The 26,166-nt window shown below is 48.8% G+C and overlaps 1 protein-coding gene across 2 annotated transcripts in view; it reads left to right on the forward strand.

The window, feature by feature from the left end:
• The window catches only part of nr6a1a (nuclear receptor subfamily 6, group A, member 1a), a 123,145-nt gene that overhangs the window by 20,548 nt on the left and 76,431 nt on the right, over positions 1–26,166 (forward strand). For both annotated transcript variants that reach the window (XM_035380111.1, XM_035380112.1), the window contains exon 2: positions 2,237–2,284. In XM_035380111.1, coding sequence (XP_035236002.1) covers positions 2,237–2,284 — 48 coding nt within the window. The remainder of the gene's footprint in view (positions 1–2,236; positions 2,285–26,166) is intronic.

The raw sequence follows: 26,166 nt of genomic DNA on the forward strand, positions 1-26,166 counted from the left end.
GTCCTGCAGCTCCCGCCCCTTGTGTCCGTTACACAATCGAACCGCCGCGCCGGGACAGAGGCCTCTTCTGCACAGGAAGCCGCCTCCCGCGGTGCCTTTGAGTGACATCCCTGGAGGGTGCCAGGCTGTCCCTGCTTTCCCTGTTGATAGGCTTTCTAAAAACATTCCCACAAAACAAGAATAATGATTTGTCAAATGCCTGCTCGTCATTTCTTTCCATTGGCTGCCCAAACATACTGCATATGTAAGCGTTCTGTCAACTCTGCTCGTTTTGACAATGGGAAAATACTGTCAACTTCTGCAAAGGAGTCAAGCCTATATGCAAGAATATGGAACCCCTCCGATGAGTTTTATTTTCTTCATTTTTATAAGGTACAGAGAAAAAGAAGCAGGGAGGGATCTCTTAATTAAATTATTTTCTGCTAATTGTTGGGAGTGACATGACTGATTTAAGTTCAGTACTCTATCGAATATTCAAATTGACGGGACCTGTGTTCTGAAATCTTGCCTTATATTTCTCCGAAACTGAAATATCAACAAGACGGTGAAAATGATTAAGAGTGCAAAATGGCTTGGAGGCACTGGCCAGTTATTTGAGCTTGATTTCCCATAAGCTGTTAAGCTGCCAGGTCTGGCAATAAGACTCAGTTGGGTTTAATTGAATTTGTGTACTTTGTTTTTATTTAAAAATAACTGTAATCCAGATCAATTACCATAAAGTGCAGAATTAGTGTAATGTGGTGAGTAGAACAACTTTTATAAAAGCGCATCGCTGTGGAAAATGGTGCTAAAATGAGCACTCTGGGATAACGATTTATTTGGTATGTAGAGTTCCTAAAACTGTTCATGAAAGCAGCATTTTCACGCACCATGGCACACCCTTCAACAAGTATTTGTCCTCAGCTCTTCCTTTGACAAATAAATGCAAGTATTTTACCTCCCAACGCAAGTGCAGTTTTTTTGCATTCATGTTCATGCTCGGCGGAACTCAAATTACAACGGTGACTGTGAAGTAAATGGAAGAACTTCTGTTTCATTTGACGTCGAGTGAAATGGCTGAATCCAGGGAGTGGTACCAGGCAGTGATCTATGGCGGCAGCTTGCCATGCCTAATGCTACCGTTTGCACGGAGGCTAACGGTGGTCTGCGAAGCTGACGCTACGAACCCAAGTTATCTGAGAAGTGCGCAAGTAGTCAGAAAGTTCCAGAAGGAGCCAGGAGGCAGGGGACACACAGAGCAGCTCCGGTGGGGACAAAGGGCCCGGCCACCCCCTCGGTGGGGGGTTGGGGGGGGTGGGGGGGGTGCAGAAAGGCAGCCAGCTGTTTTCAGATGATCTGATTCTGATGCGAGCTGATCCAGCCAGGCTCAGGCGGGGGATGATACAATCTGCAAACAACAGCAGGCTTTAGCCCTCGCGCTTCCAGCACCCCCCTTCCCTTCCCACCCCCCCCCCCCCCCCCCCCCCCCCACCGCGATACACTTACTTAACCTCTGGGGCAGCGGGGGCAGGGGTGAGGGCCGGAGAGGGATGGGGGGGCGCTGAGGGGGTGTGCGACTCGGGGATACGGCCAGGTGAGTGGCACGTGCCTGCGCGTGGCCGTCTCGGGGTGTCCGCCTGCCCCAAATCCCCGTCTACACAATGGCCTTAATCTCCGGGCCCCGCTCCTACGGCTGGCCGGAGAGAGCAGCTCCTCCCAAACTCCCCGCGTCTTATTTCTCAGTGCCTTCAGTTTTAAGGTCTTCATTTAATCAATGAAAGCGTTGGTTTGGTATCCAAGAGAAACTTATCATTCACCAAACTTCGGTTTGGCAAAGCTTCTTTCTTATGAGCCTGGTATACAACAGAAACTTTTTAATCAATCTGAAGGAAAATACTTGTTTGTCTGACAAAAATAAAATATGAAAATGTTTATTTTTATATGCATCTTGTATACATTTGAAATGAGTAAACTCGAATGCTTTTATGTTTGCAGTCTGTTATTGTGTTTTTCCTGAATTTAAAAAAAAATGAATCGGTCATGTAGAAAGTGTACATTCATTGTTATTTTAAATTTTGCTTTGGATTGGCCCATAGAAGCCTTGGTCTGATTTGATGTTAACAGAGAGTGTGTCCTGTGTAGCAGTACTGAATCATTTCTAACATAGCTTATAGTCTCACATAAAGCTTTCATATTGCGCATCCAAAGTTTTATAAGTGATTAAAATATTCCTCTGCTCTATTTCCCTTCTCTCTAGGCTTCTATGCAGACCACTCTCTGGAGGCTGAACAGAGTGAGGGGATTGGTGAGTTAACTAATTTATTATGTGCACTTAATGCATCTTACACATTCCCACAGAAGACCCACACTCACTGAAATAAAACACTGTGACTTAAAGTTAAAACTGAAATCATTGCAATTGTCACAGATCTATATTCAGAGGGATATTTTACTGTAAAACTGCATGGGTGCACATGCATCTTGTCCTTGTGAGGTTTATTGATGTATCCCCTACTGAGGTGTTGAAATAATTTTCAAATGGTCCGATTTATCCGAAAAGCCCAGAACATGTTACCATTTCTTAATTGTAAATTGTAAAGTATCAGCCAGTTTTTGTCTCAGTGGATTCAAGGTGAGTGATTGTATGCACTTGTTGTACGTCGCTCTGGATAAGAGCGTCTGCTAAATGCCTGTAATGTAATGTAATGTATACAGTAATTCATACCACTATTTCATTTTTTTATTCATAGCAGTATCCCTAAGCTTACTGGGTGTTTGTTTCTTCTTTACATCCTGTACACGTCATGATTGATACTTCCTCACCACAGTTTCAGTCTTCCACAAGTTTTTTGCTTTGGGGACTCATTATGAATGTAATTATTGAAGTTTTTTTTCTCCACTGCTCTCTGTGAGCTCGTCGTGGTCCTACAGAAATGTGCTTGCTTTGGACAACATTGATTCTTCTGGGGTAAAAAAAAAACACCCTGTGCTATTGAAAAGTTGTTTTTCCGTGGCAGTCTTGCCCCTTGCCCCTCAAACAGAATGCGGTTCTGGTGAAAATAATTGGACTTTTCAGAAAACGTATTGCAGGTTGTAGGGGCTCGTAATAGGAATCGTGACTGTGCCATATTACTGGATCTTTGTTATTTGGGCGATGTACAGTTTTAGCATCTCTGCTGATTTTCATTAGGTTGGCAACATTAGCAACAAAGATTCAGCAAAGATTTTTTTTGTTGCCTTGTCTCATTCCTGACTGACTTACTCCCCCTAGTGGTGATGGCATGCTGTATTGCAGCATGCGGCTGTGAGCTACAGTATAGCAGCTCAGCGCTTGTCACTGATTGCCTGCGGTTGTGTCTGATGTGTTTAAGCTGTCATCTAGTCTGTGATATAAAGGGCAAAAGTAGGTTTTTTCTCACAGTCTAGAGCAAGGGCTGCTCTAAAAATTAATCATTGAGAATTTAGCATAGACATGACTCTCTCTAGATAAATCAAGAAACATGAGATTTCAGCTGTCACAATGGCCTTCTAAAGATTTGGAGTGAGGAAGCTTAGAACTTAGAAAATGGTGAATAAAATCACATTACATTTCTGCTCATCTTGTCACCTGCACCACAATCTGTTTTGGTTTATAACTGCACAAGTATACTCGTATTGACTCCATATTGAGATATTATGTCACTTGAAAGTGATTTATTTTGAGCTAGCTTTCTGAGCTATTAGTGATATTATACATTCTGTCTTGTGCTTGTTGGCTATACACAATTCGTTTTGGGCTATTGTGAAGTCAGGTTTCAGAATCTTTCTCTTCTTGATACAACCAAGCCTTCTAGAATTGTAATATTAAGACTAAAGATATCAGTAGATTTATGACGTGCTTTTAATTACAAGCACCTTGTAGCGTTTTTGTACTTTCGGCCCCCTCTTTCTGTCATTTATTTTTATTTTTGGCCCAAAGTGTGAATAGTATGGACCTGATATTTTAAGTTATTTTAAGTATTGCATATTGATGAATTTGACAGTATTTTGAGAGACTTGGTCAATACCCTGTCTCTTCTCTTAAAGAGAGATGGATGGAAAATGCCTGAAGTCTGGCCCATTCTGGCATGCTGTGTTTGTCATGACTTGCAAGATTTGACAAATACAGTGTATTTCTACTCCCTGCTGATCCTAGATCAGTTCCATCTGTTTTTGATGTAGTGGTTGGGGTTGGGGTGAGGATTGTTCAAGAAGGAAGTGCATTGCAATTTTGCATGTGCCTGACTTTACGTCTGTTAGAACTGATTATTAACTACTGTTCAACAAAATTGTAAGGAATTAGTGATGTGATCCCACTTCAAATAAGTTAACGATATCTCAGAAATGACTACAAAATCCAAGACCAAATTTCCTGGAGGTGGTGAGGACATTAACTTTGGTGAAACTTTGATCCGTCTTCAAATGCAGGTTTGTAAAACAGATCAACTTTCAAGATTATAATCACTTTCCTTTCATTTTGGGGTGAACATAGTATATATGTAAGAGAGCTGGAAAAGACCTGTAAAATGATATGAGTCATTTCTTTATGACCTATGGTAATGGAAATATGGCAAGTCAGTATGATGGAGTCATGCTAATTATCCCAAGCTTTGTTATGCCTATATCTCCTTTAATATCGGAGACAAGTGTAATTTTGGTTTCTTATGAGCATAAATCGCCCTTTCAGATCTCATTAAAATCTGTGTTGATGCAGTCTGAAAGTGTGTTGAATTGACTCACACTTGCCCTGGAACCGATCCTGGATCTGCCATTGAGGGCAGTAGCTTCAGCACTGTGCCCCCTTAATGATTCAGTTTGTGTGTGTGTGTGTGTGTGTGTGTGTCTGTGTGTCTGTGTCTGTGTCTGTGTGTGTGTGTGTGTGTGTGTGTGTAGTGACAAGAGGTTGGTGTGTGGTATGCTTCAGGATAATTTGGATATTTCTGGCAGCGCTGGGAAGGACGAATCCACAGAATATTTAAAAGGTGTATTTTTCTTAAATCTCTGTATCTGAACGCAAGCTAGTTTTTGCACCATTCATCTTGGCAGAAACCACCAATATCATGAGAAAGCACCAATGAAAGCACTAACATTAATTTTCTAACTTTAAGGACAGTATATTACACAGATAACTGTCATATTTTTAGAAAGCCAATGCTTTGAAATAACTACATTTTCCTGTATTGCACCGTTTTCTTTGTTCTCTAATTTGACAAGAAAGAAGCCGTTTCAAACTGAGAGAAAACTCTCCTGTGGATTATTCAGATCCTTGACACACTTGTTAATCAATCAAATTAGATTAATTTTGATTGAAGAAATTATTACACGCCCCTCATAGATCCTTCCCTCTGTGCACATACATATGCATAGCCAGTGTGGTGTGGAATGGGTTTCCACTGAAAAATATCTCCATGCTACATTTGCTGATAGAGTTAAGAGAAAAATAGCTTCAGGGTTTGCCTTTTGCCAATGAGTCTGCAAATAGGCAGATCAATAAACGCATTCAATCTCGGGTAAATGTAGCCGAAAAAGTCATGTTTTTGTTCTGTTTTGTTCCATAATTCAGTGGGGGAAATGGAGCTCTGGGTACACAGCCCGTCCCGTGCACACAGGCCTTGCAAATTGGGGTGCTGTGGGGGTACCGAGGGAGCCTGAGCAGGGGGTGGGGTGCCTCACAGGCCACCTGATACGCGCGTATCAGTCCCTCTTTAACAGAATTATACCTGTTACCTGTCCACATAACTGATGGCGTTAGCCTAAACGAGGGCGCAGCGATGGCAGTATGTCACGCCTTTCAATTACGGAGCACTCCAGGCCTGAGCCCATAATCGAGTTGCGGGCGACCCCCAACTGCCGCGCGTTCTGTCAGCGGTGCTAACCGGGGGGCGGAGACGCTCCAGATGCTGCTCATTCGCTGGTTCGTTTGTGCGTATGTACTGGTATACTGCTGCATTGCTTAGGGTCAGTCAAGCAAAAATGTGGCTCCTTCCTCCATGTAACTGACATGGCGCCATTTCCCTTGATAGCCATTTCACTGAGCGCGTGGTCGCCCACGTGCCAGTAAGAAGAATGTTATTCATTTTGCATTCGCTCTTGTCCTATAGTCATCTCGAGCTAAAACTGTATTTTAAAGAACTAGAGCTGTACGCATAGCCCACACCAGCCATCTTGGTAGCTTATTGAAGTGGAATAAATAGGTGTGAACTCCTTGCTTATGATTTTATCCTGCCATACATCACCCTAACACACTTGCTGTGTAGCAAGCTGTCAAAGGCTGACCACACCGACAGTTCCACTTGTTGTGGGCACCAATATTTCTTTAAAATTGAATACGTTTTCAATTAAATAATCAATTTAAGGAAACCCGTATACAGCTCTATAGCTGTGTGTGAACTTTTCATTTCACGCATTTCTTTAGTTTGACTTTGTGTTCAGCACGTATTAGCCTTCTATTTTTAACAGCTTGAAATTAAATTAATTTGTTTCTCTAATCCTTTCTGTGAGAGAACCTATCTGTGAAGTTATTTAAATGCGTTTATAATGTGCGCTAAATCAGTGACATTTTTAGCAAGGCGTTGCACGCAGCAGGGTGCTATACTTATACTTAAGTGCTCTTACCAAATGGAAGGTTTTGTGCAAAAGGCATCTTAATTCCACTGTGGAGCAGTAATCTGTAGTGTCGTATATACCCACCAGAGGGCTCCAAGGGCATGAGCATTTGCTTGTCCAAGATTGAAAGCTTCGGGCATGACACACAAATCATAATTTTAATGAGATTGGTTTTTTTTTTTTTTAAAAAAAGCCTATTTTCTTTATATTGATGTGTTGCCCTCAACAAATTCCATGATGAATGATTTTTGTAATAATTCTTCTACACAGCATAAACAAATTCAGTGTACGCAAGTGTGTTTTATGCTATTAGGATAGTTTCTTTCTGGATCTTTCCGTTGGCGAGGTGAAGCCTGGCTCGGCGGGTGAAGCAGGGGCGGTGGGCTGAGGGTGGGGGGCTTGGGTTGGATGCCTGCGCTGTCACCCCTGTCACTTGCTTCTGGGAACCGAGGGACAGACCCAGTGAGCAGGGAAATGTGGCTGTCTCTTTGTTATGAAAACGGCCTCTGAAAACTAGGTCAGCTCAAAGGCATTTAAAATGTGCATATTTCCATTTCTGACAGTGTCCCACAGTTGAATATCTGTGTGTGTGTGTGTATAATGTGTATATATGTATATATAGTAAATAATTATATACTATATCTAATTACATACTGTCAATGTGTTTGTGGTAAATATAACGGTTAATGTTAATGGTGAATTTGCTGTTTTATTTGCTACCTTACTTTTTTATTTTAGTTAAATATATAATTAATATTTATATTATTTCAATATATTATTTAAATTAATAAATATATTAGCTAGATATCTAGTGAAATGGTGTGTAAAAATAAAACAAAAAATCCAGAACTGATATTCAGAGAAAATTGAAAGCCAACAATATTTAATTAAAGAATAGTGTTTAGTGATGTTTTGAGGGCTGCACGCATTCACAGGGGTGTTGCCTGTTCCGCATATTTTCTCCCCCTCCCCTCTCCTTGTGTCCGTGACCTCTGAACCCTGCTTGGAGCCTCGCGGGTGCGGCCTGTGTTTCCTCTCTGTGGGGCAACTGCATGGAGAAGGGAGTCCAATGTTAAGTTCCAGGTTCAGCCGAAGGTCATTTCTGCCCCCGTCTCTCCCTCCCTCTGTCTCCCTCTCCTCCTCCATTCCGCCCTCTCTCTCTCTTACTCTCCTTCGCTGTCTCTCTCTCTTTCTCTCTCTCTCTCGTGCTCTCTCACCCCGGTGCCAGGTGGCACCAGCCAAAGGTCGGAGGTCAGACGCAGTTCAGAAGCTTATGCCCTCCCTGACCCTGCCGTGACTCCAGTTTGACCGCACTACCCGTGTGCGCACACACACACACACACACACGCACACACACACACACACACACACACACACACACAGCGCAGAGACGCCGTTCCCATCAGGCTGTGTGCCCTGTGCTGCTGTAAACCTTTGGGAACCAGGCGTAACCGGAGGGAGGGGGTGGGGAGGGGGGGGGGCGGGGCTGTTAAACCTGCCTCGCAGAGAAAGGCCGCCATTGTTGCCCATAGTGGGAGAAATAATTTGATTTATGTGGCCGAGTCCAATTAGGCCATAAAACGAGGCCTGGTGTGGACGCGGTCGCCCTCCTCTCTCGCCTCCCTCTGTTAGGCGTTGGCAGCGCTGCGATGGGCACCCCCAGCGGGCCGAGAGGGGCAAGGGCTTGTGGGGGGGGGAGAAGGGGGGGGGGGTTAGGGTTAGGTCGATTCGAGGGCTTCTTCCCAGCACGGCTGGAGCTTGTAAACACCGCTCTATGGGATGGGAAAGCCAAGACCCTTATTGGGTGACCTGGGTACAGGTCAAAGGGCAAATAGTTGGACCAGCAACAGCTGTTTTCATCACTTCTGAAAGTATCAGGTCTCTTTTCTTCTCTCCTGCTCTTAAAAAAAGTGAATGATTTATTTTACATTATTTATAGTATTCTGGGATGTCTTACAGGGGTGACTTTCGTAGCATGCGTTCTTTCATGTTATTAGCCTGTGCTTCTGTATAGTTCGCTGAAGTGGTCCAGGTCGAGCACTTGGCTCAAGGTTACAGGACACTGCCCCATCTGGGGTTCAAAGCCGGGACCGTGCGGTCACCAGGATGTGAGCTCGACTCGGGTACTGGCGTGTCTTAGAATACGCAGTGAAGTGTCTCTTTAGACATCAGTGTCAGCAGTTTGTCCAACAGTTGTGTGTGCGCTTGAGCGTGTGTGACTGTGTGTGCGTGTGTGCGTGTGTGTGTGTGTGTGTGTGTGTGTATCCATGCTTTAACGCACGTGTGTGTCCTCTCTCTGTAAATCCCAAGTTGAGCTCCCCCGTTGCTAATTCTGGAATCTTCCGTATAAACCGCAGACTGCAGAGGCACTTTGGCCGAGCGGCGCAGTTTTGAGATTCGCTGACGTCTCGATGTTTTCTCTCATTTGGGGGCAGGGCGGGCTTGTTTGCGCGCGTGGCTCTGAGGAGAACCCCGAGCCGGCTCTCTGCGCCACGCGACCGGAACGGCCTTGGCAACGCCGCGTTGCGCCCTGCCAGCGCGCGCGGTCCAAGCTCACGATCTCAGAACAGTCTGCCCATTCAGGCCCGGGTGTGCGGTCAGCCGTGGCTGTAAGTTAACTGAAGGGATTTACAGATTAGTTCTAGTTCTTTTTCTATAGCTCTGTTACCCGTCATTAAGTTTAAAGGTTTACATCATAGGCCTCTGGCTTCTCTAGTCTTGTATTTGCTGGAGAGCTCATTTATTCTTTGCGTGAGAAGAGAAAAACACTTCGGTAATAATGCGGTTCAGTAATAAAAATCAATAATACTCATAATGATCCAGCGTATTGCATATTTTTACATGCATGGATCCATATGTATGGTGGCCCTGAAGTGAGGTAAATTATAGATATAATTTACAAAAACAACATAGTTGTGTACATGATTGTATTTTTTAGTTGGTAGGATGATTTTCTGCTATCAAAAAAGTGATTGATACAGCGGTATCAGTGCTGATGTGTGATTCGTTGAGAAATTGCATGCATTGGCACATTGTGGGAGCTGATTTTAGGGATTGAGGTTCTGTGGAGTTTTCTCCATTGGCTCTATTGAAAGAGCTGAAGCATGTAATTGACATGCATTGGTTTCTTGAGAGTCGCTGAAGCGTCTTTGGGTTTGAGGGAGAGATACTTACGGAGGTACGGGAAGATGGCGGTTTGCTCCTGCGTCGAGTCCCGTTTCATTAACTCAGCGTACGCAGTGTCTGAGCACTGTGTTGGTGTACTGCATTTCAGACCGTTGTGAGGCAATGCGCTGCACCAAGACATGACTGTGAGAGTGGTGATTGACTCTGCTGGAGTTCGATCGCATGGAAAACAACAGCGTGGATGAGCACCTTACAGCGCGTCCCCCTCAGTTTTTAAAATCTCCGGAGGAGTGCTGTGCTTCTCTGCGGGATAATGCGGAATGACCTCACTCTGCCTCATTCTGTGAAGATTTCTCCCTCAAGAGCCAAAAGAACTGCAGATAAACAAATAATCAGTGAGGCTTTTTTTATTATTTTTTTTTTTAAAGCCTCCCACCAGAGCTTGGCCTGCAGTGATTGGAGGATTCAGGATTTCAGCTCTGCCCTTGTCCTCCCCCCCCCCGACAGACAAAGGAGTCAGAGAGCGCTTTAATTCCGCGCGAGGGAGAGATTGAGGAGCGTTGTGGAGCGGGTTTAAGTACATAATGATTCCTATCCAGAGGAGTACTGTATCTGAGGCCTAAATCCCCAGAACAAAGCCGAGTGCCGCTTGAGTCTGCTCTTAATCTGCGCTGGCTGTCAGCTTCCCGCTCCATCCCCCCCAGTTTCCATGGCTACACGGGCCCCGTCAGCCAATCCCCGCAGCTGCGGCCTGCCGGCGTGACCAATGGGATTAAGGGTGAAAAGGGAGCAGTCAGCGTGCGTGGGGGGGTGGGTGGAGGGGGGACGGCGCGCTCCTGCGCTCCGCCAGCCGATTCGCCGTGCACCGCTGACCCCGCGAGACTGCCTCTATCGGAGGGGTCCGCCCCGGGGGAACGGCGGGGCGCTGGGAAAACGTGTCGCCGCGGCGATGGGGCAGCCCAAAACAGCGGGGCCGGGGCTGATCCCGCCGTGCGCGGGGCAGGGGCGGGGTCCTCCTGCCAGACCCCTGAAGCGGCCTCTGCGTTAACGCTTAATTATGGGGTGCCTTTTTTTTTAAAAAAAAGCTCAGACTGAGGGCTCGCTTGCGTGCCGCTGTCACGGCCGAGCCGGGCGGGTGGCGTAGCGTAAGTGTGACGCGCGGGTAGAGACCGCCGCGCGCGATGACAGACTCGCGCTGTAGGACCCAGTCGCACGCGCTCGCTCGCTCGCGTTAGCCTCACCGGGCTACGTGACCTCACCGCCGACTGCTGACGCCTTGTTTTCTCAAATTACGTCTTCGCTTTTATATAACCTCTGACTCAGTGCGGCTAGCCTTACGTAAAAAAGAACCAGCTGTGAAAATTTTATATGTTTTTGTCCCTTCAGTGAGCCTGGTGACTAACACAGACTTTATTGAATTCTTTATGTGTATTTTAGGAAATAAAAGTTCATGAATATAGCGTTGATTATTTAGAATTTATACATTTATTGGGAGACAAGCAAATTCCGCATGTATGTGGAATTATGAGTCATCATTCAAACAAATTATTGTTTTGAACCTGTTTCATTAATTTTGTTTTGATTAAATACATTTATGGTTGTCGAAATATGTTTGTACATATAAAATTAATGTAATACTTACAAGGCCTTGCTCAGTTTTTGGTAGCCAGCATAGTGGTGCATTTTCTGCCTCTGGGAAAACTGGAGTTTGTCTGTCTAGTGGTCAAAATTACAATCGCAGGTCCCAATCTCTGGTAATGTTGCTTAGTGTCCACACGGGGGCAGCAGCTACAGAGATTTCTGTGCAAACATTCCACATGGGGACTTTGGCCTCAGTGAACTAAAGAAAGGACTTGGCGGTTTCCCAGGTCTGGCTTTTGTTTTGTCCTCACATAACTGCATAAAATTTGCCAGTTTTTTTCCTACTAAAGCTATTTAAGGACTGCAGAATTTTCCTTACTTCTTTCACAGATGCATTTATCCAGCTAGTCCTCTCTTTTCACACACATCGCACATTTGTCTGTTCCTCTGCCCTTTGTTCATAAATTGTAGAATGACATCATTCTGAGTGTTATGTCGCTGTCTTTTGAGTAACATCACATACACCTTAATTTTTATAGCTGTTTTTAAATTTTTATCGGCTGTCTTCTCAAAGGGGGCTTGCGTAGTAGTAAATATGACATATTTACCTTTTAAACACCATATATATTATTATTGAAACAGTTCAGGTTTCAAGTTGAATTCCATGTCTAAATCCTGTCTGGAAATCATTCCTTTAGCCTCTTGGTTAAGCCCAATTGCTTTGCTGCTGCAGAGTGACAACATGAGGCTTGGTGTGAAACTCTCGAAGGTTCATTTATGTGCAGTACTCAATTTTTTGCTATATTTTATTTTTTATAGAATAGTAAAATGCATATGGAAGATGAGGGTTATACTAGTGCACTATACCGATGGAATATTTTGCACCTGGATATTGTTTGAAATGCGCAAGCGTAAATGGTTGATTAACTGATTGGACCAATGAAGTTATGGGATTTGGCTGGAGAAAAAAAAAAAAACAAAAAGCAATAAAAAAATATGGAACACACAGGCCCCTGGGAGAGGCGTTTGACGGGAGAGAAGGCCTTCGGGTGTCGCGAACCTCACCCAGAGCCCCTCATTCCGTGACTGTCCCTGGGAATGTTCCAGAATGCGTGTCCCATGATGCAGCAGTCAGGCTGTTTGCATTAAGCTCTCTGTCCACCCTCGAGACGGCCGCATTTTTTTTTTTCTCAGGTTTGAGCACGACATGGTAACTTCCGGATAATTACAGGCGACGCTGCCGATTTAAAAGCAGGTTGGGAGTTTTGCGTTTCGGGCCGGCGGGACCGTGCGCGGGGGGGGGTGGGGGTGGGGGTGGCGGGGGACGCCGCGCTCGCGTGTTCCCGCTGCCGGGAAGGGACCGGGGGGAGCCGCCGACTTCTGCTCCGAACCCACCGCGCGTCTGATTTATTTTTTATACGGTCTGCCAGTTTTGCTTTTATTATTTATGATCCGCCCACATTTTCTTCCTGCTTTGCGCTTAATGCACCTTGACCCGTGTGTGTGTGTGTGTGTGTGTGTGTGTGTGTGTGTGTTTGCGCTTGTGAGCGAGAAAGATAGTAAGAGAGAGGGGGGGAAAGAGAGAGAGAGAGAGAGAGACTCGGGGTCATGCCTGCAGAGGGCTGACGGGTCATCCGAAAGTGGGTCACAGTGTTCCGTGTGTCATTCTCAATAACTTCACTGTGTTTAATGACAGCGCGGAGCGCGAGCGCGATAAACAAGCGCGCCATTGTGGCTCGCTAATGTATGTCACAGGCGTGTAGCCTCGGCCAGCGGCCGTGAATAAGGCCCTCTTTCCCACCACAATGGCTTCTTGTGACAGAACCGCGGTCCCGCACCGCGCAAAAACCTTAAAACAATCGAAATTTCGGGAGAAAGTGTAACGAGTGCTATATGACCACTCTGTCGCGCTCGTCTAAATGTTACATTCCTGTTTTCTTTGCGCAGAATGCAGAAGCTCTGTTATAAATCATGATCCAGGAATGGTAAGATAAGCTGTAATCAACTAGAATCTACTGAAATTCCTTTCAAAAAATTGTGCTTTCATAGCTTTGTATAGCTTACCGTATGCAACAAACTGATAAGATAAAATTTTATGAATTAAAAGAATCCTGTAATACAGTCAGTTTCACTGTGTGTAGTGTGATCATAGAATGGCCAGGAGAATATTTCATTTGTAGCCGTAAAATTTGTCAGCATTGACAAATCACAGGAGTCAAATAATGACCATATTTGAGGTCAACTTTATTGAGCCAATTACATTATGAAAGCGATCATTTCATTCTAGAAGCTTTACAGTAACAAGGAAAATAAATCTGTGCAACATAAAATATGTGAACACACTACTCAAAGGATAAAAGAATGTGGGTTGATATCTCTAGGCACATAAGTAAATAAAAGTAAATAAAGTAAATAAAAGAACTGAAAACACGGACCAGTCTGACGGGCTTTAAAAAAGGTTTTCACGTGCAGCAAAAGGGCTGTGATGAAATACGCCTGTGGTAGTGTTTGTAATGTCATCGCTGGGTGTGTGGAGTGAATGCGCTCTGATAAGGTGGAATCACGCATAGCCTGGTGTGCTGGCAGTCTCCCACAGGCATGGGCTGTGCTGAACTCTGGAAGGATATTTATCACCTGGAGCTTTATTGCCCCCCCCCCCCCCCCCCCGTGTACGGTACTTATAAAAACGCAGTTCTTTTTTGCGTGGCATTTTCTTGCAGTAAGATTAATGCTTATTGATTCTTTTCTTCCTTCTTTGTTAATCACGCTCATTTTAGGGCGTGCTGTGTGGTGGCACTGCTGCGATAATGCTTTTTTATCGACGTAGTTCTGTCTCGTGTTTTTGAAAGTGTTTTTTTTTTTTCTTCTTTTTTTTTGTGTTGCAAAATACAATATTGTTCCAGCGATTTCCAGATATTTCTGTAATGTGCCCTGCAACTGTATATTAACGGTTTACTGCCCTGTCCCTGGTCTAGAAGGAGTCAGGGTGGCAGTGGCCCATAATGACACCAACCTGGTGAACTGAACACTTCTGAGACTGTGAACAGAAGCACGAACTCCAGCGTCCTTGACCCATTCTCCCCCCCCCCCAAAAAAAAGAAAAAAAGAGGAAAAAAAAGGCAACTTGAGACACGCTCATGTGAAGGCTTTTCCGCGCGTTTGCTGAAACGGAGCGCGCTGCAGCAGATGTGCGCTCTTACCGTTGTTTGGATCGTTTTTCCGTGCTGGCAGCGGGAACACTCGGGTTTTATTGGCTCTCTGAAGTGCGGGGTTGCGACCGTTTTTTTTTCTCTCTCCCAGCGCAGCTGTCAGACAGATCTCAGCTGTGCGGCGCGGAGCTCCGCGCGGGGGGAGCTAGCTAGCTAGCTAGCTAGCTAGCTCTGCGCCATTGGCAGAGACTTTCACCTTATAAGTTCACCGCCTGCCGGTGCGTTGAAGGAAAGGTCTTTCAAATCCTCAGTGTTCTGGGTTTGTCTTCTCAGCAATCAAACAATCATGTTGACAAGCAAGTGGAAATGAAACCTTGACAGTTCCTCTTTCGAACAACGAACCCTACACGTAGGCTACTTTCAGCCTTATGTTCCCAAAACAAACCTTTTTTTGGCAGACAGTGACTGGGACTAAATGTGGCCTGGTGTTCACTGGGCCGTCGCACACTTTCCACTGTATAAGTGGAAAAAGGAATAAAAAAAAATAAAAACGTTTAAATGCGCTTTTGGTCTGGAATGACTGGAAAATGTCAGTGTGTTAAAAATTTCCCAGCATGGTTACAAAACTTAACTGGCCAATTACAGTTAGCGTGTTTCCACATGACTGTATGTCTTTCAATTAAAAAAGCGAGGTGGCTTTTTTAAAACTATGGGAACATGCTGATCGTTTCATTTTTCATTTCTTTTTATTTGAGGTCGACTGAAAGTCGGGCTGTTCTGCGATAAAAAAGGACGGAAGTGCGTTGTTTGGTTACACGCTCGCGACCATGTTCCAGTTGGGTGGTTCACACGATTCAGAAAGTTAGAGTTGTAAAACTCGACGGGGTTCGCTTCGGGACTCGGTTCGTGCAGGCGGCGGGCTGGCCGTCCGCCGTCGCCGCGGGCGATGGATGCTTCCGTCACGGGCCTCGAGGAGTTTGCACCGCAGTTTGCATTCATTGATCAGTGAGTTGATTTCATGTAAAACCCACCGACAGCAATGAATGTTTATTGCAGCCATTATGGTTTGTGAAGAGGCAACTGAAATGGGAGCCCTCTCTCTGACTGGCAGCTCTCCCTCCCTCCCTCTGGTTACGATTTGAAGCTCACAGCTGTGAGGGAACGTGCTCCGATTGAGGCGCAGCGTGTGTTCGCAGTGGTGAGCCTGCACGCGCTCATGTGAGTTTGTTTTTGCCCGTATTGAGGTTCCTCGCTAGCAACGCGGTTGTGAAACGGTCACCCTCAGGGTACAGTCAACGGTCGATGGTTTCGGTCAGAAGCGCAAACTCACCGACAGCGTTGAATGTTCGCTGAAGTCACCGGGGAGAGCTCGGCCTTTTCCGTGGTGGAGCACCCTGGCTGCGGTGCGCCGGAACGCATGCTGTGCTCGGTGCTGCAGACGCCATTTTGGCTCTGCTGCTGCCGGTGTAGTTCTTACAGCTGTGGCTAGGCACACCTTTAACCGCAGAAGTACTGGCCCTGGGTTCTCAGCCCAGCTTTGGCCTGCAAACCTCCATTACCTGGGGGGCTGAATGCAAACCCACCATATCTGTAGACAGACTATGCTGTCAGTTGACCCTCACTTTTTTAGCCACATCCCCCCTCAATGCTCACTGGACGAGTGCTGTGTCGTATATATGCAGGTACAGTTCAGGCCTGATTGTGTAAGAAGCCATCAGGCCAGGATTATCAGTGCATGGTGGTTGTCTAAGCTCCAGTCCTTGCCACTGTAGTGAATACCATCATTAGCTTCCTCTGTGGTTGTGAAGACATTCCTCTTGCCTGATGAGAGTCTTGGCTTGCTGTGCCCAGAGCAGTTTTCCTCACCGTGAGTGGCTGCTTGTGTCCGGAGCCCGTCCCAGGAGCCAGCTGTAGGGAAACCAGGAGAGAGAGGAGGAGGAGAGTGTGAGATCAGCAGGTCCAATCAGCAAGCTCGCTTCATGTTTATTAATGTTCTTAGCTGTTACCTCACAGTATGCTGACTGTACAGTACCCTTTTGTACCGGTGGATATTTACACAAGCAGTTCTGGGCAAGTACTTAGCTCAAGGGTCTACCACCAATTCCCCGCTCCTGTGAACCTGTGACCTGCCTGTCTGAAGGCCAGCTCCCTAATTCCCTAATTAGAGCTCTGCTCAGCACCTTACGAGGGAACCTCAATGTTTCCAGAAGTTTCCAGTGTTAAACTCCATTTTGTGCCAGGCTTCCGCAGAAGCAGATTTCAGCACGGGCACGGACACAGAACTTTAATTAGCCTTGTGTGTCATGAGGGGACTTTTTAAGCCCAGTTCCGTCCCCTCTTACCCTGGGCTGAACCCAGGCCTGTGAAGCGCGCGTCTCCTTCCTGCAGATGCTTTTGTGGGCTGTAAAATCGTACATAATTTATTATTAAAGCCCTGTCCCATTTGGCAGCGCTGCCTAAAAGCACCACCTGCAAGAGGGGTTTTAATGCACTCTCCCTCTTTTTTTTCTGCTCTTCACGAATTTATGAGCGCGTTCGGGTTTCTGCGTGGAGCGCTGGTATTACAGACGGGGTAAACGGCGCCATAAAATGTAATGTTTCTTTATTGTTTGTTTTTTTGTTTCCCAGTTCGGCGCAGCGAAATCCACACAAAAGTGCGCGAAGCTGTGTGAATCTCTCCCCCCTCTCTGTGGCATTAGTGAGCCGTGCAGTTCTTTCGGCAATAAACGGGGAAACCAACGATCGCGAGCTAGCCGTGCGTCCGCGCCGCGCTGATTAAAAAGCTAGCGGGGAGGCTGGAGCGATTGCGCGGGCGCGCCAGCGTTGGTGGGCGCAGAAATCCGCCTCAGCTGTGTTGACAGAACCTCCGGCGCCGCGAGGAACGCCACGCTCTCGCGGTCGCCGGCTACGGGGCCAGGACAGGGCACGGCCCCAGAGAAACCGACCCAAAACGTTCACTGTTTGCGCACCGCCCTGCCAGCTCCCCATAGCCTTCAAGGCCAGACGAGATTTGATTGGCTCTGAGCTGTATAATTTTTTTTTTAAAACGTTCATAAAAGCTTGGACCTGCATTACCTGCTCACTAATGGTGATGGTTTAAGGGAAGGCTATGCAGAACTGGGTGACAGAGAGAGAGAGAGGGGGAGAGAGGGAGAGGGGGAGAGAGGGAGAGCGGGGGGGAGAGAGGGAGAGAGAGGGGGAGAGAGGGAGAGAGAGGGAGAGAGAGAGAAAGAGAGAGAGAGAGAGAGGGAGAGAGAGGGAGAGAGAGAGGGAGAGAGAGGGAGAGAAGGAGAGAGAGAGAGAGAGAGAGAGAGAGGCTGGCTGTGCTGTGACTCGTGCAGCAGTGATATAGTGCTGTGCGGGAGAGAGAGGGAGAGAGAGAGGCTGGCTGTGCTGTGACCTGTGCAGCAGTGATATAGTGCTGTGCTGACTGACGCAGTGCTCCAGGCTTTCAGAGGCCTGTAGTTTCCTGCGCCGGGCGCATAAATCGCACGGATCAATGGAGCTGCCCATGCTATGGCAGACGATCGATCGGCTCTGCAGACAAAACCCGTATCCGTAGTACGCCCCCTTATCCGTACGCCCACCTCCTCCCCCCCCCCCCCTCCTCCCAACTGCGCATTCCCCCCAGTGCCCCCACCCCGCCTTCACCGCAGACCACAGACTGAATGATGTCATACGCATTTACAGGCCGATCACATCACTGTAGGTGGTGGTGGGCTCTGCTAGGACGTTTGAGGGATCCTTTCAGACGCCCTCAATGTTGTTCTATAAGAGCAGCCAGACTCCAGTACAGAGAGCGTGTTCCATGCACACTGTCTGGGCACTCCATGATTGATTTTCATAGGAACATTATACTGAGGTGCCCGACTGTCTCTCTGTGATGGCTGAGCGCTTGGCATTCAAATATGTCCTGCTGGTTGTCCCATCTATAATATCGTAGTGGTATCCCATAAAACGGGAGTAAATACGATAGTCCTGGCACGAGCAGCTGTCTTTCTCTTTTTAAACTTCCAGCCTGGATGGAGTTGATGTTGGCCTCCACGCAAACGCCTCGAGTTTGGCAGGCCCGCTCCTCCTTCCTGGCAGAGGGAGGCCAGCTTTGGCTCTCTGCCTCCTGCTAACAAGATTTTCATTCTTTGATTTCTCCCCTGTGGCCCCTCCCCCAACCCCCACCGCCCCGCACCCCGCCGCGCCGAAGTTTGGCACGGTATCATTCGCATTTATTACGGTTTCAAATCTAATTTGGGGTCGCGGCCGCACGGCTCGCGCGCCGAGCCTCGTGCCCAGGGCTCCGGCGGGAATCGCGAGAGGGCCGCTGACAGCAGCGCGGCTGGGGCTCCCGTATTCACACGCTCAAACCACCGCTCGATTGTCCCCCCCCTAGCTGTACGGTTCACAGCGCTTTGCAGTGAATGAAGGCCGTAGCTGTAGCGGTTTGAAAAGCCTGAGCCGAAATGGAGGTTTGATGAAAGGCCTGAGCCGGAATGGAGGCCGCTGCCGCCGCCGCCGCTGCTGCTGCTGAGACCAGTCTGGCTGTGTAACTGAAAGTGACATAAATCAAACCTCGCGTCGTCAGCAAATTCCTGATGGCAGACAACTGCAGGAAGCTCATGAGCTAGCACAAAGTGTTCTTTCCCCCCCCCCCCCCTCTGACCTCCAGCAACGTCATGGTTAAGTAAAAGGAATAAATAAAAAAAGAAAAAAAGATAAAAAAAACACTTTAAAATATTCTGCATTCAGCGTGAACAAATGAACAAAGTGAGGATGAATTGGCTTTTTAAACCTGCCTGTCTGTGAAGCAGGCTGCTTTTGTGTTGTGCTTCGAACGTTTAAAAATAAATCACAATCTTAGCTGGGAGAGATGCGGAGAGAACAAAAGAGCGCTCCCGTTAAAAATCTCTCCCGCCTCCTGTCGTTCCTGTCGAAAGTGCGCCGACAGGGAGCGACCGCGTTTTGGGCGGGTGCTGGCTAACCCGACACTTTCCAAAATTGTCCAGATGCCAATAAGCTCTAAAATACCCGCGGCGAGAATCCCGCCAGCAGATGTTCCGCCCCGCGGCTTCCTTTGGCAAATCTCCGGTCCTTGCCGTCCCATGATTCACCGGGGCGCGGTGACAAAAAGCCCGACGCTGCCAGCTCCAGATATCGAGTTCTTTGTAATGGAGGCGCAGCTGGGCGTGCTGATCCACCTGTGGCCAGGGGTGTGGGAAAACCCCCCGTGCGTTTCCCTCGCGAGTCTTCTGGCACGCTTCTCGGTTTGGCGGAAAGCCTAACGCGCCCCGCTGGCCCGATTCGGCCGCTGCTCCGCGCCGTTTCGGAGCAGGTTGCCGTGACGGCCCGCCCGCGGGTCCACCTCTGCGGGCCGCGATGGACGGGGAGAGGATAAAGCAGTGGGTGCGGAAAAGCTCTCTTACCCCAAACCTCCCAGCGCCCCCGCTGTGGGAAAGGCTGTGTGCGGATTCTGAGCGGATCGTAAAGAAGAGAGGATGGATGGAGGGAAAGAGCCGGGCGGGAATCAGAAAGGGGGGGAAGTGGAAAGCCTTTATTTGTTCTGAAATCTGCAGAAATCATTGGTCTCTCTTTCTCTCCCTCCCCCTCTCTTTCCCTCATTTTCCCTCCCTCCCTACCTTGGTATCTCTCTCTTTCTCCCTCTCTCCTTTCCTCTCTCCCCCTCCCCCTCTCTCCCTCTCTCCATCTCTCTGTGTGAAAGGAGTAAAATGTGGTGATGCAATCCTGCAGAGGGGGAACAAAGGAGAGCTTACTGAGGGTTAATGATGAAAGGGAAGGAGGCGAACGGACTGGTGTCCATGCTCCGTCCCGCGGCGTGATTGACAGGTGGGCGGGGAGTAATGGCAGTCACTTGGCTGATCTCTCCCAGGCCCCAGTGCTGCCAGGTCTGCACCCCATCAGTCCGAGCGCAACTCTGCGAGACCCTGCCGAGGTCCGGGGTGTCGCGTTTCAAAAAGTTAAACCCCACTGATTTGCTCAGTCCTGGCTGCTGGCTTTGGGGGGGCGGGGGGGGGTGGGGGTGGGGCTTAGCTGGTAGGGGCCAGGAGGTGGGAGAGAAGCATCTTGGTGTTGTGAAAGGGAGGGGGGGGGGGGGTTTGGGGCACGACAGGTTCACTGATTCGGATAGTCTGCCATTTCCCTCGGCACCTTTGCCACGCCTTACTATCTGACGCGCTGTCACCACGCGGCGCTGTGTGTTATCGCCCGCGCTCCGCTCTTCCGGCGAGCGCCCTGTCACGCTCTCTCCGGTCTCTCCACCCTTTCGCGACCCCTCCGGTCCCCTCCGGATTAAAGACTCCCCGACCCGCCGTGCTGCGAGGAAGACGAGCCCCGGGTCGCTCGGTTAGCCTTCTCAGAGCGCGAAGCACGGCGGGTCCCCTGACGGTCGCTTGGCGTTAGGAGCGCACGAGACCCCCTCACGCGCCCTTGCGCCCTCCGCGGCGTCGGCGCCGCGTGAAGGAGCACCCCCCTCTCTCGCTGGCGGCGCCCTCCGCCTGTCCCCCGCCGTTTTTTCCTCTGATGTCGGACGCGACTCTCCCGCTAACCCTGAGCCGCTTTGCGGAGGTCAGCTTTATTGGCCGGCCTCAATTTCCTTCAAAGCCCCGCCATTGTTAGAGCCTCTGAAGCCAAATCCTTAAGGATGCTTAAAGCCCTGCTTCATGTGGGGGTGACCCGTCTCTTAAGTCTTATCAGCGTTTAGGAAAAGGGGGAGGGGGGGTGGGAGCGCGCCCGCGGGATCATTTCGGTCAGGGTGATGAGCGTCTTGGGGTTTTTAAACGGTATTCTAAGCTGATTATTTCAAATAAAGTTGTACATACGGTGCAAATATTTATCTCAAACTCCCTGATCCACGCGCTTTAATTCGCCATTTTTAGTTGTGTGCTTTGACAGATTTGTTTTCCTTGACTAATGTGTCAATTTGTCTAATGTGCTGAATTCCACTTCTGCTTGCGCATCATTAAAAACTCACAACCCTGTTTGCGTCTGAACAATTTTACGACCAGACATCAAGAGGCAGGAGCACCGCCGTACGGAATCAATCCATATTTAATGAAGCCATTTATGAATTCGGTTTCACAAAGATATTAGATGTGTCAGGTTCCTCTATAATTTGTGGACATTTTCAAATATTAAAAGGGTAATTGACCAAAACTAAATATTTCTTTCCTGTCATTTTTTTTTTTCCCCCAGGTCTGTTTTATTTTGAAATGGTTGCACACCGGCATTATGTCCGCCAATCAAAAAATGGAACTGACATCATGTGACCAACGGAGATTGTGATTTTTTTTAACGAAGATACTAGCGCCGGTGTGTGGATGCCGATGTGATGTAGTGTGCGCTAAGAGCCGCCCGTAACCGTCGCGCAGTTTCAGCGGCGGGCTAGAGCAACAGTTTGTGCCAGGGATGTTTTTTTTTTTTCTTTTTTTTTTTTGCGGGAAATCGAACAAAAGGTTACCCGACTCCTGTTTTGCGATTTCCTTAATCCGCCCGTTTAATCTGTGGAGTAGACGCTCGCGCCGCCGTGGCGTTTCATTCCGGCCCCGCGGATTAGCGCCCGCCGTCCTCCGGAGTGTCGGCGATTATAATAATCTTAATGAGCACGGCGCTCGGCGGGGCCGGAGCTGGGGACCTCCTGCCTGGAGGGGTCGCCGGGGGCGTCCGACACAAGGGGAGACAGAACGGAAAATTAAAGGTTTTTTTTAATCAGGGTGCTGGAGTGGGCGGGGGGGGGGGACGCAAACATTTCCAGTGCCCCCCCTGTAGCCCCTCATATCCCCCCATGTTTCTGTTATCTGTATGAGGCAGAGGGTTGGTAGCGCATGCCATAGGCCTGCAGTCGAGCTGACCTTTTGTACGGGAGAGAGCAGCGCTGCCTGCTCGTGTTTACGTTACCCAGGACAGGCTCCCCACTCGGGGCTGTTTCAGCCGCTGCGCCGGCTTCCCCCCCGATCGGGGCGGGCCAGGGGGCGCGAAGCTAGCGAGCGGGAGGGGGAGCGCTAGTCCCCGGAGCCTCCTCTCCTCCGCTTCGCTGTAAATGGCTGCGATGGCCGCTGACCCGGAAGGAGTCCGGCCTTGCATGCGCTAAATGGGCTGCGGGCAGTAAAGTGGAGGGGGGGAGTGGGGTAAAAACCATGAGTAAAAAAGTTAAAAAAAAAACATGAGGCGGCCTCCTCTGAGCTGTCGTAGGCCGGGCCACGGCTTTGGCTTTGTCTGACCGCCAGCCCCCTCGCTCGGTTCTACCGGATCTGTGACAGCTCACACCCCGACGGGGCGCACTTTGCTATCCGCAAACAACGCCGCGGGGGGAGGCGGGCGTGCCTGTCGGTTCAGCGCGACCCCCAGAGAAGGCACGTGGCATTTACCCCCCTGAAGTACCGGAAAATTCTCCAACTCATCCGCTGCCTTTCTCAGTGGCGCACCAGCCCCGTGCTTCCCCACACACCCGTGTGCGGGGGCTTCACTACGGGAATGCACGACCTCCACCGGCAGCTTCCCTCCAGCACTGACATCTGCTTAGCACCGGGCACTCCGTACTTACGGCTTTGTTTGATTTCCAGCTCTAAGCTGGTGACACTTTTCCATTCTGGCGTATTACATTTACATAACGTTTCTAGTTCAATACCCCCCCCCCCCCCAGCCTTCCCATTCCCTCCCCACCAGTAGCTTTTATTTAACTGCTGGCAAAGGTGAATCTGTGCTCTGTGGCTGAAGCTGATAAGGAGAGGTCAGAGTTCTGCTCCGAACTTAACCCTTTGTGCCCAGGTTCTTTCTTTACGAATTTTGGGGGGGGGGGGAGAATCTGATGAATTCATGCTTCCTTTTCAAATCTTTAAGAGTCTTTAAACCTTTCGGGATTAAAATAACTAATCTGACAGGCAGAGGACCGCAAAGGAGGAGTCTTGGTTGGCACTGCTTTTAATTTCATTTCTTTAACCTGTTTTTTTTTTCTACCCCTCTTCCCATCTCTCCCTCTTTCTCGCTCCCTTTCTTCCCCCCGTCGATCCGGTCGCTTTCGAAGAGAGGATTATTCCGTCTCTTTAATTTCTGGAAATCCGGGGGGGGGAAGGCCCTTTGTGCCGCGGCGTTCCGGAGCGCGCGGCGACGGCGACGGCTCCGGTACCGGCGCGTTGTTTCCCGGACGACCCCGCCGGTCCCTTTGCCGCGGGACACCGGTGCAACTCGCTCTTTACCGCCTGCCGATCGGCGGCGGTCGGAGAAGCCTTCGTCCCGCCGAGCCTCGCCAGTCAGCCGAGCTGCTTTCTCATTCAGCGGCTGCCAGTTAACTGCGGCTTGGCGGAGGAGAGCCCGACCCCCCCCGGTGCCAGCCCGATCCCCCCGGTGCCAGCCCGATCCCCCCGGTGCCAGCCCGATCCCCCCGGTGCCAGCCCGATCCCCCCGGGCTGGCACCGGGGCCCGCTAACACTGGCGAGCCTGCCTTTCCTCACCTAATGACTTTCTGGCTTAAAACCGTCGCATTTCCCCTTCGTTAAGCGTCGCCCCAACATATTTTCGGCATTAACGCGGGGCCCTGAGCGTCCTCCGTCGGGTTCCTGTGGAATCTGGAGAACCGCCTTGTTTTTTTTGTTTTTTTTTCCTGTTGAACTGGGTCAGGGGCTCATGAATGACTTATTCTTCTTGGGATTGCTGTTAAATTTCGGGCTCTTGTTTATTAGCGAGGGAAGAAGCTGTACGTAATTAACGGCGCATATCAAATCTGGGACTTTGATTGTGTGATATTTCTCTCCCCCGCCCCCCCGTTGCGCGCACGCACACGCCTGCCAGCGAACGTTCTGTCCCGGCTTTTTTTGTGCGGCTGTTATCGGCCGCGCGGCGTTATCTTTCTCCGCTGTGACGGGAGTCGGCCGCTCCCCTGTTCCTGCCCCCCGGCCCGTGTCTTTGGCAAGAGTCCCGCCGCTCCCCGCACCGCGGCGAAGCCGTAAAAAAAGAAACCGCAACGCGACACCGCGGCCCTGGTACAGGACGTATCGGCTGCCGCGCCCTGTTCTGCGTACCCGTCCCGGGCCCCGGGGCCCCTTTCCGACGCGCTGCTTCCAGGCTCTGGATCAGAAGGCTGTACGGTGCTGTGGCACGGCGTAGTCACCCCGCTTTCTCATTCGCCGTCGTCTCTCTGATCGGCGCTCGTGCCACCGAGGGCCCGCCGCCTGCCCTGACCGCTGAGCCGCTTTGATCTCCCGCACGGTGAAAGACGCATCGCAAGCGAACGCTGAAGCGCCTTCGAGTTGTTAAAACGAGTATGAATGCACTACCGCTGTTCTGTGGCGTGTCTACATATGTTTGTATTTGCTGTGCAGCCTGGTAGTGATTGGGCAGTGACGCAATGTTTTGGCTCTGTACGCCAGCACATTGAATCTGAAATAAAACAATGAAACAAGATTAAAGTGCGGACTGTCAGCAATTTGACGGTGTTTAAGTCCATATGGAGTGATCCTTGTTGGAATTGCAGCCCAATTTATATTAAGCCCCCCCCCCCCCCCCCCTCCATTTTAGGGAACCAAAAGTAATTAGAGAAATTAAAGTGAATAAATTTGTCCTATTTAGCACTTGGTTGCATTTGATGCCTGGAGTCTGGTGTCCATAGACATCACTAGATGCTGGGTATCTTCCCTGGTGGTGCTCTGCCAGGCCTGTACTGCAGCTGTCTTCAGTTCCTGTTTGTCTCGGGGGCTTTTTGCCTTCAATTTCGTCTTCAGCAAGTGAAACGCGTGTTCAATTGGATTCAGTTTGCCTGATTGACTTGGCCAGTGAAGAACATTCTCCTTCTTGGCCCTTGGTTGCTTAAGCAGTATGTTTCGGGTCATTGTCTTGCAGCAAGGTGAAGTGCCATCCAATGAGTTTGAGGCATTTGGTTGAATCTGAGCAGAAGTCATTCTGCTGCTGTCATCATTAGTCACGTCAATAAAGACGAGTAAGCAGTTCCAGTGGCAGCCATACGTGCCCCAGCCATAACACCACCTCCACCACCATGCTTCACAACTGAGGTGGTGTGCTTTGGGTTGTATGCAGTTCCTTTCTTTCTCTACACGTTCTTCTTTATATCACTTTAGGACAGGTTAATAGTCGTATCATCTTTGTTCCAGAACTACAGTTCTTATTTTAAAAAAATCAAACTTTAACCTGCCATTCTGTGGCAGAGGCTTATAGTACCAGCAGCAGTTTTACATCATGTGATGAACCATCTGCGGTTATGCTTTTAAGCCTTTGACACATCTATGCCTACATCCTGTTCTTTATCCGTTTTAAAGATGGAAAGGGTTTTTTCTTCACAAATTAAAGTATTCTTTGGTCAGTAATCTTCTGTGGTCTACAGTACCAGGTTGTTTGCTATTTCTGAGCTCACCGGTGCATTCTTGCTTTTTAACAGTGCACCAAACAGTTAATTTTGACACATGCTTTGCTGGCATGGACACTGTTTTTATGTTGCGACATCAGAAACAGACTCCAAGTGAAAATGCCAAACATAGAATCTACTCTAGACCTTTTGTTTGCTGTCTCGTACATGAGTTAATGGTGCAACAACACACAGCAGGCCAAGAAACAGCTGAGCAGCCAGTTGTCCAGTTACATTTGGTGCCCTAAAATGGAGGGGACGATGTATAAAATAGGCTGTAATCCTTACATTGATCACCTGATGTGGATGTTATTACTCTGAGAGTAAAGTTGAAAGTCTGCACTT

Source organism: Anguilla anguilla, chromosome 10 (genome assembly GCF_013347855.1).
Source record: "Anguilla anguilla isolate fAngAng1 chromosome 10, fAngAng1.pri, whole genome shotgun sequence".
In the NCBI taxonomy this organism is placed as follows: Eukaryota; Metazoa; Chordata; class Actinopteri; order Anguilliformes; family Anguillidae; genus Anguilla; species Anguilla anguilla.